The 21,824-nt window shown below is 40.3% G+C and overlaps 2 protein-coding genes across 3 annotated transcripts; one reads left to right on the forward strand and one right to left on the reverse strand.

Annotated features, from left to right (window-relative positions):
* Window positions 1-2: 2 nt before the first annotated feature.
* Window positions 3-3,261, reverse strand: sdf2 (stromal cell-derived factor 2). The gene is given in 4 exon segments (XM_036588990.1): window positions 3-1,348; window positions 1,350-1,487; window positions 1,591-1,787; window positions 2,847-3,261. Coding segments are annotated over 4 exon segments (675 nt in total). The 5' UTR covers window positions 3,028-3,261; the 3' UTR covers window positions 3-1,189.
* A 20-nt stretch (window positions 3,262-3,281) lies between these two features.
* Window positions 3,282-21,410, forward strand: supt6h (SPT6 homolog, histone chaperone and transcription elongation factor). 2 transcript variants are annotated; one of them, XM_036588986.1, is made up of 37 exons: window positions 3,282-3,440; window positions 4,873-4,992; window positions 5,116-5,292; window positions 5,540-5,613; window positions 5,813-5,987; window positions 6,688-6,769; window positions 7,925-8,180; window positions 8,290-8,391; window positions 8,492-8,605; window positions 8,739-8,828; window positions 8,954-9,096; window positions 9,671-9,819; window positions 9,941-10,057; window positions 10,262-10,391; window positions 10,605-10,755; window positions 11,205-11,359; window positions 11,530-11,725; window positions 11,822-11,961; window positions 12,121-12,238; window positions 12,356-12,432; window positions 13,544-13,679; window positions 13,842-13,979; window positions 14,649-14,816; window positions 14,943-15,070; window positions 15,167-15,374; window positions 15,663-15,810; window positions 15,970-16,112; window positions 16,219-16,359; window positions 16,580-16,775; window positions 16,952-17,190; window positions 17,454-17,567; window positions 17,663-17,787; window positions 18,395-18,507; window positions 18,679-18,756; window positions 18,851-19,032; window positions 19,173-19,369; window positions 19,632-21,410. In XM_036588986.1, the coding sequence occupies exons 2-37, from the start codon at window positions 4,887-4,889 to the stop codon at window positions 19,819-19,821; spliced, it is 5,196 nt and encodes a 1,731-aa protein (XP_036444879.1). In that variant the 5' UTR covers window positions 3,282-3,440; window positions 4,873-4,886; the 3' UTR covers window positions 19,822-21,410. The 2 variants fall into 2 exon arrangements, with proteins under 2 accessions (XP_036444879.1, XP_036444880.1); XM_036588987.1 differs by having other exon boundaries at window positions 4,876-4,992; window positions 19,632-19,821.
* The last annotated feature ends 414 nt before the right edge of the window (window positions 21,411-21,824 follow it).

The raw sequence follows: 21,824 nt of genomic DNA on the forward strand, positions 1-21,824 counted from the left end.
TGTTGGATGCATAACTGATTTATTTGTATGGTCTGTATAAAGAATAAAGGGATTATGGTCAAATAGAGGAGGACTGTTTGGAATACTGATGGGTGAGCTGGTATAACATTACCTGGACATGGACACTGCTTTCATCCGGTAATCAACACCTTAAATGTCAGACAGCTTTGTCAACTACAGCAACCCACTCACCACATTCTAAGAAGGTTTATGTAGTATCACAATCATACAAATAATACTGCATGTTTAATATAACCCAGCCATTCTGGTGTTCCTGTTGTAAATGAAGGCAGTGCTCATAAACAAAACTCCAGGCAGCAAAAGATACACTGCCTCACATGTGGAGAGCAAAGAGATGGCAGTGCTTTTGTAGAAATATTTAATTAAAAAAATTTTCTAAGGTATTACCTACTATGCTAGTTACTGCTGTTGTATAACCTGTAATTTACAAATTACTAAGCTTTTGAAAAATTAAAGGGCCCATATCCTACTTTTTTATTTTTTCCCTGAGGTCCATTTATAACATTTGTTCAGTTTTATGCACAAAAAATGGTTATAATTCATTTTTACATGACCATTATCAACCCCCCTTTATCCCTTAGGCCATTTTTGTTACTGTGCATTTAGGACTGATTTAAGATTTAAAACAAAAAATCTTTGTTCTGATTGGCTCCCCTGTATTGTGCCTCATTCAAAAGCACTAAGATTTAATTAACTCACTTTAATGAACTGGATAGGTGGGGCTAAACATCTGTAGGCTGAATAGGTGGATATATATATAAAAAAATCAGCTGGTCCTCATATTTTGTAGCATAGCTTCCAGATATGGACCATATAGACTAGCCAGTGAATGTTAAAATTTTCAAATGTACCAATGTTTAGATATTCCTTTAAACTTCTTTATTTCAAAAACACGATGGGCAATTTGGTTTTCCATGATATGGACCCTTTAAGTACAAATCCATTGAGGGAAAAAAAAAAAAGTCTTTTGTGGTACAAAAAAATTGTCAGGAGCATCCATCTTCTCTTCATACTGTAGTGCAGTCATCGTATTTCAAGTGTAACGGTATGAGGTACAATCTTATGAATGTAAATTCAGTAACAGATCAAAATTCCTAATCTCCTTAGAATGGAAATACAACTTTAACGACTGCGCTGTCAGAGCAATGGCTTGCTGAAGAGAAACCATTCAGAACTCAGTGTGTGGAGGGCTGCTGAAGTCCCTGGGTCCTGTCTCACTAGGTTTCATAAAAATACCCTCCATGGCTTTCCAGTAACTGTGTTGGCTGGAGCTGGTCATGGCGTGTACTTCTCTCTGGCCATGGATGGGCCTGCCGTACTGCTCGCCCTGTTACCGAGAGCAGAGCTTCTGTGGCTGTGTGGCGGAAACGCACCGACTCCTCACGCTGCCATAAAGAGCCTCCGCAAAGTACAGTCCACTCATCAAGATGGTCACCCTCACCATCCTCTCCAAAGGCACTGACCTCCTAAATGATAAAGAGATGTTTGACGACATATCACACATAACTGAATCATTGACATTGGTTCTGTTTGAAGAAAGTAGGCCAAAACAGATGCATGCGTGCAAACCTGGTTGGATGACAGTGGAGATGCAAAGTAGTGACTGTGCAGATTTCGGCCTGTGTTAACATGCGTGAGCCTTATGTTTTGCCCACATTTCACAGGAGTCCCTCGATGACATGTTGCTCCACTGGTGCCACGGACACTCCAGTAACTGTTGCTGTCCTCTACTGTGGTGACTCCAGTCACTGACTGCTGGCCACTACCTGAGATATAAAAACGTTTGTATTCATACAGTAACAGCTGCTCAGGATGGCCAAAGACAAGACAGAGTTAAATGGCCATAACACAGAAAAAGCAAAGTTTGATGTACACTATTTCAAAATGTACCATACACACTCTAGCCAATATATGAAAGCTAAGCTCCAGAAATCGCCCGTTTTGAAGCCATTTTGTGATGCCACAAAAACCTGTACTTTTACATCTGCTTATTCAGTCAACAGTAGGATAGAAATGCCTACTTATGTGTAAGTCTTAAAGAGTGCCACAGCCTGTATACTGAATACTGTGCAGCCAATCAGACCTCATATTTATATATAGACCCATATAAAGGAACAGTAACAAAAACAGCCTGTTAAAGGCTGGAAATGGACAGGTAAACATAAATGTTGAAGGAGGTTTTTCATAAATGTTGAATGTTGAAATGTTGAATGTTTTTGATATAAAAGACCACACAAATATCATAATGTAGTGTATGAGCCCCTTAAAGTCTACACTCTTAAAAAGGATGGTTCTTCAAGGGTTCTTTAGTAAAGGGAATGGTTTCCACTTCATGCTTAAATTCTTCTTTGCATGGTAATATGATTCTTTAGACTGTGTTGCATATGGCTCTTTACAGAACCTTTTCGAAAATGGTTCTACATAAACACCACAAAGGTTCTACTTTTTTTACAAGCTTTACATCGTAACAATAGCAGAATGCTTTTTGGTGCTATACAGAACCATTTTCAAAAAGATTCTACACAAAGTTCTACAACACATTATCCAGCAATCTGAAAAACCATTTGAGCATGAAATGGTTCTATATAAAACTTTGGTTCTGTTTAGCTATTCAGAACCATTTCTCTTCAGTAAAGAACCATCTTTTTTATCAGTGCAGGAGAAAGCAAGTGATATCTGTGTATTCAGCTAGTAGGAAAGACACCGATTCCAAGTCCGATTCCAAATCAGAGTTAAAGTTTTGAGTGTTCGTATCCGGACAGGACTGAACTAGAAACTCGACAGACCAGCTCTTTGGGACCAAAGCCGAGCTGAGCGTTACTCACCGGAGCCATACCGGACATCGTGAGAATGTAGTCTTACGTTGTGCTTCACGTTAAGCAGCTTGACGACCGAACCACAAGTGACAAAACTTATTTCTGATCCCAAAGAGAAGTTACACATACATGACAATAAAACCGAAAGGCACAAAGAGGCCAAAGAAAGAACAGAGTTAGCCGCTGCCATAATACCAGACAGTAACGCAGGACTACGTTAACAGAGAAGAGTGAAGAAGAAACACGCAGCTGGAGTAAAGCGCCCACCCGTGGTTTGGAGAATCGGTAAACAGGAACATGTTCCTTCCACACTCTCTTCGCTTCGTCGTTAAATTTCGGTTGCCTTTGATACTGCTTGATGCAGCTATAATTTAATCACTACCGTTTGGACTGTCATTAGCCTGCCCTCACCGTAAACTACTCAAAATCACGGGTCTGCTCCAGAGCTGTCACTGCTGACCGGACGTTACTTAATTCCATACCGGAATCAAAATCACGCTGCGTTCTCTCAGCCATTTTTGTTATTAGCTGCTCCAAACGTACCGTTTCTTCATCCCTGTCAGTATTTTCGAAGATTTTAAACCAGCGGCATCGCAGGGGAACGTAAGTGTATTGTCTAGTTGTCTTTGAAAATAACCCGAGACGGGGAAAGTGTTAGTTTATACACTAAATGTGCGTTTTTAGCTTTGATCAGCTAACTTGGTTAGCCGTGCTGCTGAAGGCCTTGTTTTCAGCAAAGCTCACTCGGTAACGTTTTCCCTCCGCTGTCCTTTTACTGTGGGAAGCTTGTACTGTTATCAGATTAACCCCAGTCGGGTGTAAAACGTCTGCTTCAATAGCCAGCTGGGTTTAAATGTTGGTTTTTGTATGCGCCTTTACTGTTTTCTTTCGAAATACTGAGCTAGCTTATTACCTAACATCAGTGTGGGTAGCTTCAGCTAGCTAGCTAGCTGTACGTTAGCAAGCAGCCAACTTACGTCCAGCAACAAAAAAATCTTAAGTATTACTTTATTCCACGCGGTGTTATTTGAGACACTGGAATGTTTAACCTATGCATTATTATTCTAAATAGCATCTGGTAGAGAAGAACCGATTATTGTTTAGGTAGTCAGCTAACATTGGTGCCCTGTTTAGCTAAACCCTGTTCAGCTCCAGTCGGTTCTGGTCTGCCATAGTGGTAATGTTATCACATGAAGTGCTGCATCTGGTACAAAATGTGCCTGCATTCGCCGTCTTTGATGGCTTGATTTGGATGGGTAGCTGTGCTCACAATGCATGTAATTGTCTGCATTTGCACCCTGATTGGAGTCCCTGTTTTCAGGGGTCTAATGATAAGCCGTTATCAGGACATTGATGTTGGTTAGACATAGGGTTACCACCTGTTCAGGATTTCCCTGGATTCTCCACGTTTATGGTGGTCTGTCTAGGTAAAAAAGTAATTCCACAAAATGTCCAGGAATCCAAGAATTTTCATATCTTCGCTGCAAAGCAAAACAAATGACTCCAAAGTAGTATTTTCACAGGATAGGGAAAAAACGTTCTTAATTTCAATGTAAGTTAATGAAAAGAGGTTTTATTGAAAGTGATTTTGGAGAATTTCTATTGGTCTGTTCATCATGAAATCATCACACAATGCAAAGGGCAGCTGCTGAGCTCAGATGGTGTAGAAAAATAAAAACCTGCAAAAAATTAAGATTGTTGTTAGGAAAAGGTGCACCATTGGCGAAGTTTAGGCACTAGGCAGAACTCATGCGACAACTGATAAGATTAGGCTTTGTAGCTGATCTGACATCTGTCTGCCTCAGATTGCATTGTGAGCATAGCTACCCATCCACTGCGTTTAATGAAAAATCAAGTGACTGATCGAGTGTCCAGGAATTTTACTGAGCTAGGATGTTAAGCCTAGATAGACTTTTTTCATGATATGAGAATCTAAAACGCTTTCAGATTAAAAGCTTAGATTGGTTGCAATGTATAGACAACCTGCTAATTGAAGTGGTCACATAATCTTAATTTTTTTACTTGTGTGTTTCAGTAGCCCTTGCAAACATGTCTGACTTCATTGAAAGTGAGGCTGAGGAGTCTGAGGAGGAGTTTGAGGAGAAGGACCTGAAACCCAAGAAGACACAGAGGTTTATGGAGGATGATGAAGATGGTAAGGACTTGGGTTAAACGTCTGTTTTGCATTTAATTAACGTTATATGGGAAGTTGAAGCACTGGCCGCAGCAGAATGTGTATGTTTAAGTATTTGTGAATCTCTGTTAATTTTGTCTTTAGAAGAAGAAGAGGAGAACACAGAAGATCAGGATGAGCATGGAAACCTGAGAGGGCTCATTGATGATGGCAGTGATGAAGGAGAGGAAGAGGGAGAGGAAGAGGAGGAGGAGGAAAACAAAAGTGCAGGAGGAGACAGCGACTCTGGAGAGGAGGTCCGTCGCCGGCGCAGAAAGCGTGGTAAGTAACCATTAGAATTCTGGAGGATTTATTGATTTCAAATAAGCAGGGAAAATATCACAAAAAGACCAGTATTATTTTTACCTCACAATGGCTCAAATCCTCCTAGTCAGTGGTTCATTTGTTGATTCTGAGGCTTGAAATGAAATGCAACTCCCATGAAGACAGTGAATTGTAAAACAGAGAAGTGGTCATCTTCAGGCTTTTACTGGATCGCAAGATAGATCTTTGTGTCTGTCTCTCCTAGTTTTTGATGATGGCTTAGATGATGATGATCTGGACCTTATTGAAGAGAACTTGGGGGTCAAAGTAAAGAGGAGGGTAAGTCAACTAAAGCCTAATTTCCACTGTGCTCCACAAGACTTGCCTTACGATCACTTTTAATAATGCAGACATATGAAAGTAATATGTTTTGATACTTTGTTTGGATAAGCAGTTTTTAATCACAATGGCTTAATGAGCATCATATTGGTTTATGTGACAAGATAATTCAAAGTCATTACTTGTTCTACCAATATAGAAAAAGAAGTACTCACGAGTGAAAACGATGGACGATGAAGGTGAAGATGATGAAAAAGACCTAATTGCAGATGAGATCTTTACTGGAGATGGTGATGGAGAGGGAGAAGAAGGAGAAGCTGTAGAACGGCGCCGTCCAGGAGATGACGAAGAAGAGGAGGAGGATGAGGAATCAGGTAGGAAAGATGGGACTTTCAAACTACGCTTCATGACTTTCAAAGGCTGTTTTGTTGTTTATACATTATAGGGCTGTCTGAGGCATTGACAGAGCTGATCTAGGTGTATTTTCATGGAAGACAAAAGTATCACATATGTTCTGGCTTACTGACCACATGCACTGCTTCTGGCTTTAAACCACTGCTGGCAAAAAAACGGCACATTCAAAACTGTGAGAAAAGTAGAGAATGATTATGTATTTGTAACACTGTAAAATGGTTATTTCTCATAAGTATTCCACAAAAAATAACAGATAACAAGTTCAGAATGCATACTATTGTATACATTTAAAAATGAAGTGGTGTTATCGATGTAACTTGTCGTTAAGTCATTAGGGAAGTCAGTCACGTTTTATCATAAGTTAATATTAAGCACACTATAAAAGTCCTTTTAAAAAATGTTTGCAAAAAAACAAAACATTTGGCCAGTATGTCACATGATGCTCATATTAAAATAAACTAATGTTGTTGTAATATTAATTGGCAGACTAGTATCTTAATTATGAAAACACAAAGTTTGTGCTGGTGCTCAAAGTTAAAGCACAAGGATCAGATTACTGATTACACAGGATCCCAAATTACTGATTACACAGGATCCCAAATACTGAGATGTTCACAGTATAAGGTGTATTTGACAGGCATTTCGGTTTGATCTCTACAGACATAGATGATTTCATTGTGGATGATGATGGACAGCCCATTACGAAAAAGAAGGGGAAGAAATTTACTGGATACACTGATGCGTAAGTTGTCATGTATTTATATGTTTATAAAAACATGCTGCTTACATTCAGATTCACATTCTCATACAAGCAGTCCAGTTTCTTTGTCTGGTATTACAAGCTAGAGTAAACTCAGCATTAAAGTTGCAAGGTTCGTGTTTTTGAACTCAGGCTGTCAAATGGTGAAGCATTTGTCATTGATCACGCTATTTTATAGTTACTTGTGGTTTGATCGCACATTTTTGCACAAATTTGACCATTAAGATTTTTTTTCCCCATTTAATTATTTTTTTGTGTCTACATAAGTGGGAAACGTTTCATTAGAATGTGTTTAAGTTCAGTAATTCAACAACAATACTTTTCTAATGTGAGTACAGGGTTCACTTACATGAAAATCAGTGATTTCCATAGACAGCACATGGTTTCAAGTTTATCACCTGTGTTCAGTGAGAGCTACAGTGGCTGCATGTTCTAACCAATGAGCGTATGTGTTCCATATATACAGACAGTGCTTCCAACTCCATAATGGTAGTCCTTTCACTCTGATTCATACAGCTTGTGGATTTTTATTACGGTAGATGCTCTCAAGGGGAACTGTAGCTTTTTACTTTTGTAGGTTTGCTGCTTGTTGATGTATCTGCCCAGCCTAATCTGTCAAAGATATAAAAGCTATGTAAAAGCTGTTTGGACATTGGGTTACAGTCTGTGATTCTATTATAGCAACATGTGGCGCACAAGTAGCTGAACGGATTGGTGTTTTTAGTGTGTTAACTTTCATGGTCCTAACTTTCTCAATAATTCTGTTCACAAAATCCAGCCGTCACTGTGTGTTTCACGGTAGTGGTTAGATGTGTTATGAAACAACATAATTATTGCTGATTAAGAACCAAAATTATATAAGCTAAGTATTGTGTGAAGTCGAGTTCCTGTTTAGACTTGGAAAGAAAAGATTTGTTTGTGTTGATGTTGTCCCTTAATTTTTTTATGTTGATTTCTTTTGTGAGTAGTGTTTAGGAGCAGCCAGAGCTGGAGTAGTGATGTATCTTAATGTTTGAACGGCTGATTTAATTTCCTGCATTGCCTACAGTTATTTAAAAAGGAGAAGTAAAGGTCTAGCACAGTTGCGTTTCAGTACTGTAACCCGTTTTTGATCTCCTTTGACCTTTTGCCTTGTAGTGCTTTACAAGAAGCTCAGGAGATTTTTGGTGGCGACTTCGACTTTGCTGAATTTGACACTGAGGCATATGATCATGCTGAGGAGGAGGAGGAGGACCAGGATGATGAAGCATGGGATCGACCAAAGAAGCAGACCAAGAGGAGAGTGGGCCGCCGCAGCATCTTTGAAATCTACGAGCCCAGTGAGCTAGAGAGCAGCCACATGACTGACCAGGACAATGAAATACGTTCCACAGACATGCCAGAGAGATTCCAGGTGTGTAATAAAACCTAGCACGAGTATGAGTTGCATCGTTAGCTTATGTTGGTTGTGTCTGAGAAGTGTTTGTGTCCTTTAACTGTTCTTGTCGTCTGTGATTTTCTAGTTACGTGCTATACCTGTGAAACCTGCTGAGGATGATGAACTGGAAGAAGAGGCTGAATGGATCTATAGAAATGCGTTCTCCACCCCAACCATCTCCATGCAGGTGTTATAAAGTTTGTCAAGGAAACATGGGTATCTGCTATGATCCCATTTGTGCTGTTTCTGTATGTATTTAACCTTTCTCTTGTTTCCTTTTGGACTAGGAAAGCGCAGACTACCTGGATCGTGGGACCACCACTAACTTTAGCAGGAGAGGCCCCAGTACCATTGCAAAGATCAAAGAGGCCCTTAACTTCATGAGGAACCAACACTTTGAGGTAACATTTGAACATCTAAACATCTAACATGAAAAAGATGAGATAGGAGAGTTCTTTTAGTTATGTTTTATGGTAGGGCAGCGGCTACTGGGGCGAATGGTGTGAATTCAACTTTGGTTGCTTCATCTTCCAGGTTCCGTTCATTGCATTCTACAGGAAGGAGTATGTGGAACCAGAGCTCAACATTAACGATCTGTGGAAGGTGTGGCAGTGGGATGAGAAGGTAAGTACAACCAACTCAGTTTCTCATATTATACCATTCATTTTATCATTCATGCCATTCACATACTTCACTTGCTAACAAATAATCCTGCTGTGTCCATTTGTGCCTCTTCTTTTCCCTCCCAGTGGACCCAGCTGAAAACACGTAAGCAGAACCTGACACGTCTTTTCCAGAGGATGCAGTCATATCAGTTTGAGCAGATCTCAGCTGACCCTGATAAACCACTGGCTGATGCTGTTCGTCCTTTGGACACTGCTGACATGGAAAGGTAGGGATCTGCCCACAGCAAAGATTTTTCATGGTCCTATACAGAAAGTGGGACACTCCTGATCAAGCATGCCTGCTTGTGATATAATAAACTGTCGAGGATTCTGGAATACTTAAATTGTTCTGTTTCTGTGATCCTTAAATAAAAAAAAAGTGTACTACGTGCTTATAGATACGTTGTAGGAGGTATTTTAAGAGACGTAACAAAACTGGAAATGGGCAAGAGTTGTACATGTCTGCCAGTTTGGTGCTTTGAAACATTAGCTTCCAGATGGAACATACAGTTTTCTAGTAGTATGGCTCACTGCACAGCACAAATGATCCAATAAGCATTTCTTCGCACAGAACACATTTTCAGTACAGGCTTTCTGCAGGTTATAAGTTCTTAAGTGCCTTTTTATTTAAAGTATCCCAACCTGGCATGATTCTGTAGTTACGAAACATTGCATACACCTCCCTGCCTTAAGTAGTTAATCTTAAAAAGATATGTGGCATCTTAGTATTAGTTTTGCTGTATCAGACCACCAAACAACAGAGTACTGATACTCAATTAAATGTGATGTTTACTGTGGCAGGCTGAAAGATGTCCAGTCTATGGATGAGCTCAGTGACGTCTACAACCACTTTCTGCTTTACTATGGACGAGACATCCCCAGGATGCAGAATGCAGCCAAAGCCACCAAGAAGAAACTGAAGAAGATCAAGGAGGTGTCGGAGGAAGACGGTACAGCCATTCTTTTTATGGATTAGGTTTTATTGACTAGAATTTTTAGATTGTTCTACTTTGTTGTTTTGTTTACTAGAATATTCAGAAGTTCTAATACTATGTTGTTTTGTTCTGCTAGGTGAAGAAGCTGAGGTGGAAGAAGAGGAGGAGGAGGAGGAAGAGGAGCAAAAGGGACCAGATCTTAAACAAGCCTCCCGCAGAGACATGTACAGCATCTGCCAGAGTGCTTGCCTTGGTGTGTCACTATACTGATGTAACTTCTGTTAACAGGGAGCAACATTGCCTTAATGAAAGCCTGAAGCCTCATGCTCCTGCTCAGTGTAGACCTGAAAGTCTGGAACTTCTTTAAGAAGTTTTACCATCTGTCTTGCTACAAATAGTTTTGAATCTTGCAGCTTCTTTTTGTCCATTTGACATTTACAAGCATTACTTTTAACAGATGGACTGGCCAAGAAGTTTGGTCTCACTCCTGAGCAATTTGGTGAAAACTTGCGTGACAGTTACCAGAGACACGAGACCGAACAGTTCCCTGCAGAGCCTTTAGAGCTGGCAAAGGACTATGTATGCAGGTAACCGACCACACAGTAGAATTTGTTCTAGTAAATCTTTGTCCTTGGTTACTTCAGTTAATCTAGCAGTATCTCCTTGACTAACAACTCCATCTTTTTGGTTATGGTGGTGGGATTTTTAGGCTTAATGCTATTGTGTGTGTGGTGTTTGTTTTTTTTGTCCCCCCCCCGACATTTTCTTCTGCTTTTTCTTTCCCTTTATTGTGTTCACAGCCAGTTTAACACACCAGAAGCTGTCTTGGAAGGCACACGCTACATGGTTGCCATGCAGATTGCCCGTGAACCTCTTGTCAGGCATGTGCTGAGACAAACCTTCCAGGAAAGGGCCAAAATCAACATTAAGCCCACTAAGAAGGGCAAGAAGGTGTGTGCCCCCAGATGCCTTTATACGTTAGCCTAAATTTATGCCTAATAGTTAATGTGCAAGCTTTTGTAAATAATCTGTTGAGATTCACTCTTTGGCCTTTATTTATTTGCTTGTTGTTGTTGTTGTTGTTGTTGTTGTTGTTTTTGTTTTTATTTTTTTTAAATAAATCATCTACTAATTTTACATTTTATTCTACTTTGCCCTATGCATGTCATCAAGGAAAGGGTATCAGCAAAAAAGCAACTTTTCATTCCCATTACAACCTCCTGCTAGATGTTAGTTTTGAGTAGCGTTTTGTGCTTTTGCCAGGCTATTAGTAGTTTTAATAGACTCTGCTTGTGTTTATCTTGTTCTCACTGATTTCTTAGTAGGTGTATGAGCTACGTTTAGTTATGCCCAAATATGTCTTTTTTAGTACCTTAATAAATTGTTTTTCTGTGTCCTAGGACGTTGACGAGGCACACTATGCATATTCATTCAAGTACTTAAAGAACAAGCCTGTGAAGGAGCTGAGTGGAGACCAGTTCTTGAAGATGTGCTTGGCAGAGGATGAAGGCCTACTCACTATAGACATCTGCATTGACCTGGTTGGAGTTAAAGGGTAAAACTATCTTACCAAGCTATCTGTTTCGTCTCTAAGCCATAGACAGTGGTTTGATAAGACCAGATTACTTCAGGTTCAGTTGTAATTGGTAGTGCTGTAGGTAATAAAAAAAATTGTTTTATACTTCCCTTAGTCCATGAATATTTTTGTTTCTGTTGCATTTGCAGGTATGGGGGTGACCAGACCTACTTTGACGAGATCAAGCAGTTCTACTACAGAGACGAGTTCAGTCACCAAGTGCAGGAGTGGAACAAGCAGCGAATGTTGGCCATAGAGCGTGCCCTCCAGCAGTTCCTCTATCCTCAGATGGCCAAGGAGCTAAAGAATAAGCTCATTGCTGAGGCCAAGGAGAACATAGTCAAGGTTAGGTTAAAGTATATTTGTTTTTCGTTTTATCTGTACTTCACAACCACATTGAAGTAGTTGTTGATTTCTAATTTTCTCATTCTGCTTTATCAGTCTTGCTGCAGGAAACTGTATAACTGGCTGAAGGTTGCGCCGTATCGTCCAGACCAACAGATAGAAGAGGATGATGACCTGATGGATGAGACTCAAGGCAAGGGCATCCGTGTGCTGGGAGTGGCCTTCGCCTCTGGCAGGTACGATCTACTTAAAGCCACCAGCCAACACTCCAAACAAACATGGTTCAGTTCTACTGTTGTTCAGGTTCTGCTCTTGCCACTAACACCTCAGACAGCTATGCATTTCATGTTTTGTTTCTTATACGTTTGAGTTTGTCTGTGTCTGTTTTCTTATAGAGACACTCCTGTGTTCTGTGCGCTCATCAATGGTGAAGGAGAGGTTGTGGATTTCCTCCGGCTTCCTTATTTCTTAAAGAGGAGGAATGCATGGAGAGAGGAAGAACGAGAGAAAAAGGTTTTTCAAGCAAAAAATGCTGAATTTCTCCAAAAGCAGTCCTTTTCTCTACCTAGAGCTTTTACTTGATATTATTTTAAAAAATGCATCAATTACTGTTATTTTTTTTTTTCTCAGCTTCAAGACATTGAAAACCTGAAGAAATTTCTTCTTAGTAAGAAACCACATGTTGTGGCTGTGGCTGGTGAAAATCGGTAAGTTTTTTGCTTTGTGTGAAGACTTGTTATTTAAGCCAATACTCATTGGCTTGCAATAGCATATTGATTTTGTGTAACTTAGTTTGTTTTCTGCTGCTTTACGCATTAGAGAGCAATGCTTGTGACACATTCTTTTTAGCAAGCCCCCTTCTTTGGGTTTTTTGGGGGATTTGGGTTAAAGAACACTGGTTGCTGTCATTAGGCCAGATTGAACTAGACTTCACTAGCTAGCTAATACTAGCTAAATTATCAATATAGCTTGCCAGAAATTTGCTAAGCATTTAACTAGCTAGCATTAACAAACTCATCACTACTGGTGAACCCAATTCATAAATATTGTATAATCTGACATGACAATTTCAAGCATACCTCCTTGGCCTAATGCAAAGTGTCTGTGCATATGGAAGAGACAGCATCAGTGTTGAGCATGAGCATTGAAAAACCTCAAACACAAATTTACCATTGATGCCTTGACCTCAGATATAAAAGTGGTTTGGGAAGGAAATAGGGTTGTTTTGTACGCAAGATTTTTCTCTTTGTCCTGCCTGTGTATATTGTCACAGTACCTATTATGTTCCTGAGAGAAAGAAGTACAGAGTTGTTTTTGACAGTTTGTAAATCAAATGCTTGATGTTCATGACATTATGGCACCTGACTGAAATCTAATGCCATCACAGCTGCATTTTGAGGCTGTTATAAAAAGAATCAGTATTCCATGAACAACTTTTTACAGACCTACAAAAATGAATTCATTTGTTTAATTCGTTAAAAAGATCCTTAAGGTGATGCCGGTTTGTTGTGATAGTAGCCATTACGTTATTATGTTTGAAGTATTTTTACTAGTAGTTGTAGGTGTGTTTTGTAGTTGGCTGAACAACAGAGTGGTTGTGCACGCCCTTTGCGTGCGGGAGAACCTCTAATTCTACATTCCTGGTAATGTAATTACATCACTGTCTCATTGCGCATGAGAGAGTTTAATCAGTTTGTCAATAACTCCATGTTTTTGATTTTTTGTTTTTGTAATTTCTTGGGTGTGTTTTAGGTTTAACCTGCTTTTAGCAACCACTGTATGCTGATGTTGTGTTCTCTCTCCTTTTTTTCTCTCCAGGGATGCTCACATGCTGATGGAGGACATCAAGCGTACAGTTGCTGAGCTGGAGCAGGATTCCTCTCTGCCTGCAGTGGGAGTTGAGCTTGTGGACAACGAGTTGGCTACACTGTACATGAACAGCAAAAAGTCTGAGGTGACTCACTGTAGTATGATGAGCTTCTATATTTTCATCAAGGCTGTAGGCAAATGCTTAAGTCATTTAAACCTTTTAAGATGCATATCAAAATCCTGTGATGTTAACAGTTGCTCACTGTCAGAGCTCCTCACTGTAGCAAGTGTTGTTTCTTTCTCACAGACGGACTTCAGGGACTACCCTCCCCTTCTTCGTCAGGCTGTGTCTGTAGCCCGTAAGATTCAGGATCCCCTGGTGGAGTTTGCCCAAGTGTGCAGCAGCGATGAGGACATCCTGTGCCTCAAACTGCATCCACTACAGGTACTGTACCCTCACCAGAGCTTTTTGTGTATACTGCTTAGATTAACACTATTTACATACCTTTTTTAAAATTACTGTGTAGTGATGCACTGAAATAAAAATTCCTAGCCGAAACCGAAAATTAAGACACACCTGCCAAAACTGAAACTGAAAACTAAAAGTAGGGAGGTTCTTGAGCATTGTGCCCTGTTTTGAATCTTGGGATAAACAGTGATTCAGTGTTGACCAATGTTCCACATAGAACTCGCAAAATATCGAACAGTTCCCCACTGTTAATATGCTGCTGCCCAGACGCCTCTATGCCAACCAACACCGGAGCGTTTTTAAACAGATTCTCATTTTCATCATCCTTCAAATGATTTGTTAAGTGTTAGATTTTGACATTTTGATATCTATTAAAGAAACTTAAATCCTGTTTAATCTTTAGTTTTTTCCCCCACAATGTTCTACCTTTTTTCCCTTTTTCAGCTGAAAAACCAGAAGTGGCGCTTTTGACTGTTTTTGGCTGGAATATTAGTTGCTGAAATTTTGGTGCATCCCTTTTTACTTTATTTTGTAAAAGCATTTATGTATATTTGTGCTGTTCTAGGAATTATAGTAAATCTTTTCGTTTCTGTTGTTTTTTTGTTTTTTTTTTAATTGATTTTTGTATACTCTGATTTTCTCCAGGAACATGTGGTAAAGGAGGAATTGCTGAGTGCTCTGTACTGTGAGTTCATTAACCGGGTGAATGAGGTTGGTGTGGATGTGAATCGAGCCATTGCTCATCCTTATACACAGAGCCTGGTCCAGTACGTGTGCGGCTTGGGACCAAGGAAAGGTTCACATCTGCTCAAGGTAAGCAGCTCTTCTGTATCTTGCACAGAGTGTGTGCTGCAAGACATGGACTAATTCTTTGATTCACTGGCTTAAAAAATTGGGTCAATTGAGGTCCAGTTGACGCGTCTCCACATTTTCAATTAGATTCTGAAACAGAACAATACTCGTCTGGAAAATCGAACACAGTTGGTCACCATGTGCCATATGGGACCCAAAGTGTTCATCAACTGTGCTGGCTTTATCAAGATTGACACTGCTTCTCTCGGAGACAGGTACGTAGTCATATATTTAAGTGGCTTTGCCCTTGCTTGTTCACCTGGCATTCCATTGGTTGATAAATAAAAATCACCTGTTTTATCACACTGTAGCACTGACTCCTACATCGAGGTTCTAGATGGTTCTCGTGTGCATCCTGAGACTTATGAATGGGCACGTAAAATGGCAGTGGATGCTCTGGAGTATGATGAGTCAGCAGAGGATGCTAACCCTGCTGGAGCGTTAGAGGAGATCCTGGAGAACCCAGAGAGGCTGAAAGACTTGGACCTGGATGCTTTCGCTGAGGAGCTGGAGAGACAGGTGAGTCACTCACTGTAACATAATATATCCATCCATTCTTGAGTATAGTCTGCATTTTCTAGACTACGGCAGCAGTCGATGATTTTATTTAAATGTCCGTCCTCACAATTCCAGTTCTGTGAGACAGAACTTCACTATTCCGTAAAAGACATGATTTTTCTCAAAGGCTTATGGTCATAAGGTTTTTAATTTGCGTATCTAGATTTCTATTGTGGACTTGTCTCTTGCATGTAAAAGAAGCATTTCTAACTTTTCACACCCCATCTTTGTGTTTTTGTATCACACCAGGGTTATGGCAACAAAGGAATCACACTGTATGACATTCGTGCAGAGCTCAGCTGTAGGTATAAAGACCTCCGAGCCCCATACAGACCACCCAACACAGAGGAAGTCTTTAACATGCTTACCAAAGAAACTCCAGAGACCTTCTACATTGGTAGGCACTGTGCTTCATCCAATAGATCCAATAGTACATTGGTGTTCTTGCATTAAACAGAAACATCTTATTTTAGTGCAGCATATTTCAAGTGGTCATTACTAATTTTTAATTTAAAAATATTTTTGCTTAGAGTTTTTTTCCTCCTTCCCCTTGTAGGTAAGCTGATAACCAGTGTTGTAACGGGCATCGCTCACAGAAGGCCACAGGGGGAGAGTTATGACCAAGCAATTCGTAATGATGAGACTGGACTGTGGCAATGTCCTTTCTGTCAGCAGGACAACTTCCCTGAACTGAGCGAGGTGAGACACATTGTCTTTTCTTTAACAGTCTCTGAAATGAGGCTCCTTTTTGTTAGCCACATCAGGCTATGTGGGTCCCGCAAAATGGTTATGGTTTTCTTTTCAGGTTTGGAACCACTTTGACAGCGGCTCCTGTCCTGGCCAAGCTATTGGTGTGCGATCTCGTTTGGACAATGGTGTCATGGGTTTCATCCCTACCAAGTTCCTTTCAGACAAGGTGGTTAAGCACCCTGAAGAGAGGGTAAAGGTAAGGTTGTCTTTGTGCAGAATTAAGAGTTTATTATTTTCTCAGATTTAAAAGTAGACAAATGTTTCTCATTATTTAAATTTTTTTACTATTCGTGACTGCAGGGTTTATGAAGTCAGGAGGGTACTTCAGGGTATCTAGAGGCAGAGTAGCATATTTATGGTTCTGTATCATTGTTCTGCATTTGGGCATCCTTGTCATAACTTAATCTGTTTTCTAGGTTGGCATGACTGTGCATTGTCGTATCATGAAGATCGACATTGAGAAATTCAACGTGGATCTCACCTGTAGGACATCTGACTTGGCTGACAAGAACAATGAGTGGAAGCTTCCCAAGGATACCTACTATGACTTTGATGCTGAAGCTGAGGATGTCAAACACGATGAGGAACAGAAGAAGAAACAGCAGAGAACCAGTCAGTACACTAACCTCAGATCTTTGTATTACATGTAAATTACATGAAAAAGCTTGCTATGCTCTGATCTCACTGCATTGTTGCTAGGGCTTCCCTTGGACTCAGATACAGATTGTTTGGTGATGCGAATATCTCTCATGAATGTTTTGTGTTGTGCCTGTATTTTTTCCTCATAGCTTATATCAAGAGAGTCATTGCCCATCCATCGTTCCACAACATCAACTTCAAACAGGCTGAGAAGATGATGGAAACAATGGATCAGGGTGATGTGGTGATCCGGCCTAGTAGTAAGGGAGAGAACCATCTGACTGTCACCTGGAAGGTAGCAGATGGAATCTACCAGCACGTGGACGTCCGGGAAGAGGGAAAAGAGAATGCTTTCAGTCTGGGGCACACACTGTGGATCAACAATGAAGTGAGTGCTCAGACAGAGTCCTTTTGTTGGTTTTGTTTTTGTTTTTGCTGTTTGTGTAGATAAATTTCTCTGTGATCTGTAGTAGATCTCCTATATCCTGTCAATCAGCATGGGAGTTTTTAATTTTACACACCATTTGTTATACGAGAGACAATGTAGCTACTTTCGGGCAGCCAAGAGATCATAACTTTTAGTATTACTGTGCTTGATGTAGAATCGGTGTTTAACAGAAATTCTTTGATTTTTCATTCATCCGTGGCCAGGAGTTTGAGGATTTGGATGAAATCACAGCCCGTTATGTGCAGCCCATGGCAGCTTTTGCTCGGGATTTGCTCGGCCACAAATACTTCCAGGAATGCAATGGTGGTGACAGGAAGGTGCGATATCTTCTGCTTTCTGTCTTTTTTATGCATTATGCTGTGTTCTTTTCATCAGAAGCCTTATTTACATGCATCTTTGTCTTGTTTTAAAGAAAATGGAGGAGCTCCTAATAAGGACCAAGAAAGAGAAGCCAACATTCATCCCCTACTTTGTGTCAGCCTGCAGAGATCTGCCAGGAAAGTTCCTGCTGGGATACCAGCCTAGAGGGAAGCCAAGGTACTTTTCTGTTAGATACTGCTGACTTTTGCAATGGGAACTACATGTATTTTATTGATGAACCCAAACTGAAATTCAAAACATACAAAAATGAAACTGATAACTGACAAAAATAATTTACATAAAATAGACTTTTATTACAGGTATTATAGTCTGTCGGCTACTGAGTGCACCATGAAATCCAGCATCCTCCTCAACAGAGAACAGTTGGTCATCCAAGGCAATGATCTCTGTTGTTTTTCAGTAGTTATACTTTGTACTTTCATTTAAGATTTTTTTTTCCTTCATTTCAAAACCGTAGGCTACATGTGGCCTGCATGTAGAGCAGGAAATTGTTTTCCCATGGTATCTTGCACATAGTGGAGATATTCTTGGGGTTGTGCCCCTTGTTGTCTATCATAGAACCCAGCAAATAGTTCCACACAGCGAACATTTTCACTCTGCTTCTCAGACCGTTTGAATGTAGATGTGCACTGGAGAGTGAAAGAAACAGAGTGTTTTTAAATCACTATCTCCTATTTTCATTACCAGTAAATTTAGTCTCCATAGCACATCCATAATACATTTTAAAATCCGTTTATATGACTACTTTGTCTTGTCTCTGCAGGATCGAGTATGTCACCATCACTCCAGATGGTTTCAGGTACCGCTCCCAGATATTCCCCACAGTCAATGGACTCTTCCGCTGGTTTAAGGACCATTACCAGGAGCCTGTGCCAGGTATGTAAAAACTGCAGAAGGACTGGTATTCCTAGTTCACTTAAAATTTTACCTACCCAGTCTTCAGCATCTAGTGGAATTATAATACCCTTAATGTTAAGTACGCAGTTGTGCTTTTGCGTAATTCTATTTTCCTTTTTTTTACTTTCTTTTTTTTTTCTGTGTCTAAAGGCGTTACGCCTAGCAGCAGTAGCAGAACACGAACACCGGCGTCTGTGAATGCAACTCCAGCCAATATTAACATTGCAGGTCAGTTCTGCACCCAAAAAACTTCCTTTTTAAATTCTTTCTCTGATCTGTTTACTTGATTTAAACAGTTTTCCCTTCTCTCTGTTTCATTCAGATTTGACTCGAGCAGTCAACTCTCTGCCCAGGAACATGACGTCCCAGATGTTTAACGCCATTGCAGCAGTAACGGGGCAGGGCCAGAATCCCAACACTACTCCAGCCCAGTGGGCCTCCAGCCAGTATGGATATAGTGGAGGCAGCAGTGCGGGAGGAGGAGGCAGTAGCAGCGCTTATCACGTAAGGGAATCGCATCCTGAACCAATGTTTGCTTGATCACACTTGAGCATACAATCTTAATAAAGTGCAGTATAATAAGGACTGTTCCTCATATCTTACTGTATTTGAACTAAACTATTTTTCCTTTTGTTGACCTGCAGGTGTTTGCCACACCGCAGCAGCCTATGGCCACGCCTATGATGACGCCAAGCTACTCGTACACCACCCCAGGCCAGCAGCAGGCTATGACCACACCACAGTATACTAGCAGCACGCCGCAGTCCTCCCACGGACACCACCAGCACCCTTCTTCCACGCCGTCCTCATCCTCATCCAGGGTTCGGACACCACAGCCTAAGTGAGTGTACACCACAGCACCAGGCAAAGGAGCGCTCGGAGCTACCTCCAGCATACCTCCTGCTTTGTAGATTTCCTTCTTTTATGGTGCAACCAGATAATAGAACCCATATTGGCCCCACTTCAATTTGTCGTACTGATAACTACTTGTATTATTATAGATATAAATGCTGTAGAGTATTTTGTTTGGTTGGTTGCCTCAACTCAAAGCTTTTTTTTTTTCTTTTTTTTTTTCTTTCCCCTCTGAACTGTTTGTTCTTTAGAACAAGCACCCACACCGCTGTGGATTGGGGTAAAATGGCTGAGCAGTGGCTGCAGGAGAAGGAGGCAGAGAGACGGAGACAGAAGACCCCTCGAATGACGCCCCGCCCATCACCCAGCCCCATGATTGAGAGCACGCCCATGTCCATTGCTGGAGATGCCACACCCCTGCTGGATGAGATGGACCGATAAGAATGGACAGGAGGCATCCACATGTCACCCACCCCCTAATGTCCCCTTTCCCAAACATACACAGACACAAACACCAAAAAAAGGAAAAAAACCTCTTCATCACCATGTGTTTATCATCTTATGCTCTCTCTATTGCACACATTTCCACTGCTCAAAGTATTTCATTTTGAGAAAATGGGTCATTGAGTGATAATGATGTGAGACAGACTCGAGAAATGAGCAGATGACAAACTGATTCAGGAAATGGACCTGTGGAGAAGTTTGTCGCAAAACATTTTTCTTTATTTTCTTTTTAGAAACAAGCGCAATCAAGCACCGTCTTTCCTTTTTTCTTTGGTTTTAACAAGAATTAAACATTAAGACGAGACTCTGAATAAAAACACGAATGGCGGATGGTTTCTGTTGCGTTGCCGATGGTGTTGAAGTTTTGTAAGCTGGCCCATTCCAACCCGTACCTGTATTAAAAGTGGATATGAATGGGAGGCCACCACATGCTTCACAAAATAGAGACCTGTTCTTTTGTATTCATCTATCATAATAAATAAAACTGAATTTCAGTATGAACTACTACACTGCAATGCACACATCTTGTATAATATGCTCTGCATCACCTGTCAGTTTGTCACTGCACTCAAAAAGCAGTTACACCCCTTTGAAGATTCATCTCATGTTATAGTGTGCTATATTCATTTTAATGAATTTTACATATGCATAAAATAGGAGTATTAGGTTTAAAGGAATAGCTGTCTTTAGATGGTAAGAAATTCAGAGAGTCTAACAGAAAAATCTCATCCAAGGCAGTTTTTAGCAGAAACCATTCAATATCAGAAGCTCTCTGTACATTTCTAGTTTTGATGTCATTTTCATTAATCTCTGCTTGAGTTTGATGTTTCTGTGTTTCTGATGTGGGCAAATATTTAGAGGCCATCATTGGAACCTCCCCTTTAAATTTGATATGAATTAGCATTTCTTCAAATTTCTGTTTTTTTGTTTTTTTTTGTTTTTTTTTCCCCCCTCCTTATTGTTCAAATGTGGTTGGCTTCAGCTGAGCTACGTATTTACATTTTGGTCATGAGCAATGTTTACTTGTGACCATGCACCTTGCTTTCTTTGTTTGTGGCACAAGCATATTTTTATTTTTACTGTAGTTCTGTATTAGTTCATGCCTCCTCTCCTAGCTAACACCATACACTGCCATAAATGCAAGTTCTTGCAGTTGAGTGTAAACAGAATGTGTCCTGTTGTGACCTGAAGTTCTTTATATACTGTGACAGTCTTCAGTCCTCATGTTGAAAACTTAGTTATGTTAATGCTACTTATGGTGAAAAGGCCTTTTATAGTTTGTTTTTAGCATTTTTCCCCCTGAGCTGACAAGTAGCCTAGTCATTCCTTTATCTTGTATTGTTGAATTCTGGGAAATGTATACTTGCCCACTCATGTTTTGTACAGGGGTCGTACCATGCAGCTATAGTGTGACCTTGATGGCGGGAAGTGAATGCAAAAGAATGTGACTGCTGTTCAGTGTAATTTACTGCTGAGATCACTTTCATTTTTTTCCTTTGATAAAATTCTCAAACGTAAAATGGTGAGCAGACTCGATGTCCTCATTGAAGTGATCCTATGGCACACAGAGATTTGATTGTGGCACCAAAAAGTAAAGACCAGGGGCCTCATTTGTAAAATGTATTTGAATTTTGTTCTTAAGATTTTACCTACAATTAGTTTTATTGAAAAAATGTTTTTACATTCTATAAATTGCCATCTACACACGTGTGGTTAAGATCAGATTTGTGTGGATGAATGTTTTATAAATGATGCCCCAGGAGACCAAGACTTCATAGAAGAGGGTGCCACCATATGCACGTGTTCTAGCTGTTCAGGGTGTTTCACAATGCAGGGTTTCTCAGTTTAGCCAGATAAGTTAAGCCTAAAGTTAAGCATGCCCAATAGGAAGAGATATGAGGGACATTGCTGTTGGAAAGTCCTCAACGTTGGGCTTATTT

The sequence above is a fragment of the Colossoma macropomum genome, unplaced genomic scaffold (assembly GCF_904425465.1).
Source record: "Colossoma macropomum unplaced genomic scaffold, Colossoma_macropomum, whole genome shotgun sequence".
Lineage (NCBI taxonomy): Eukaryota > Metazoa > Chordata > Actinopteri > Characiformes > Serrasalmidae > Colossoma > Colossoma macropomum.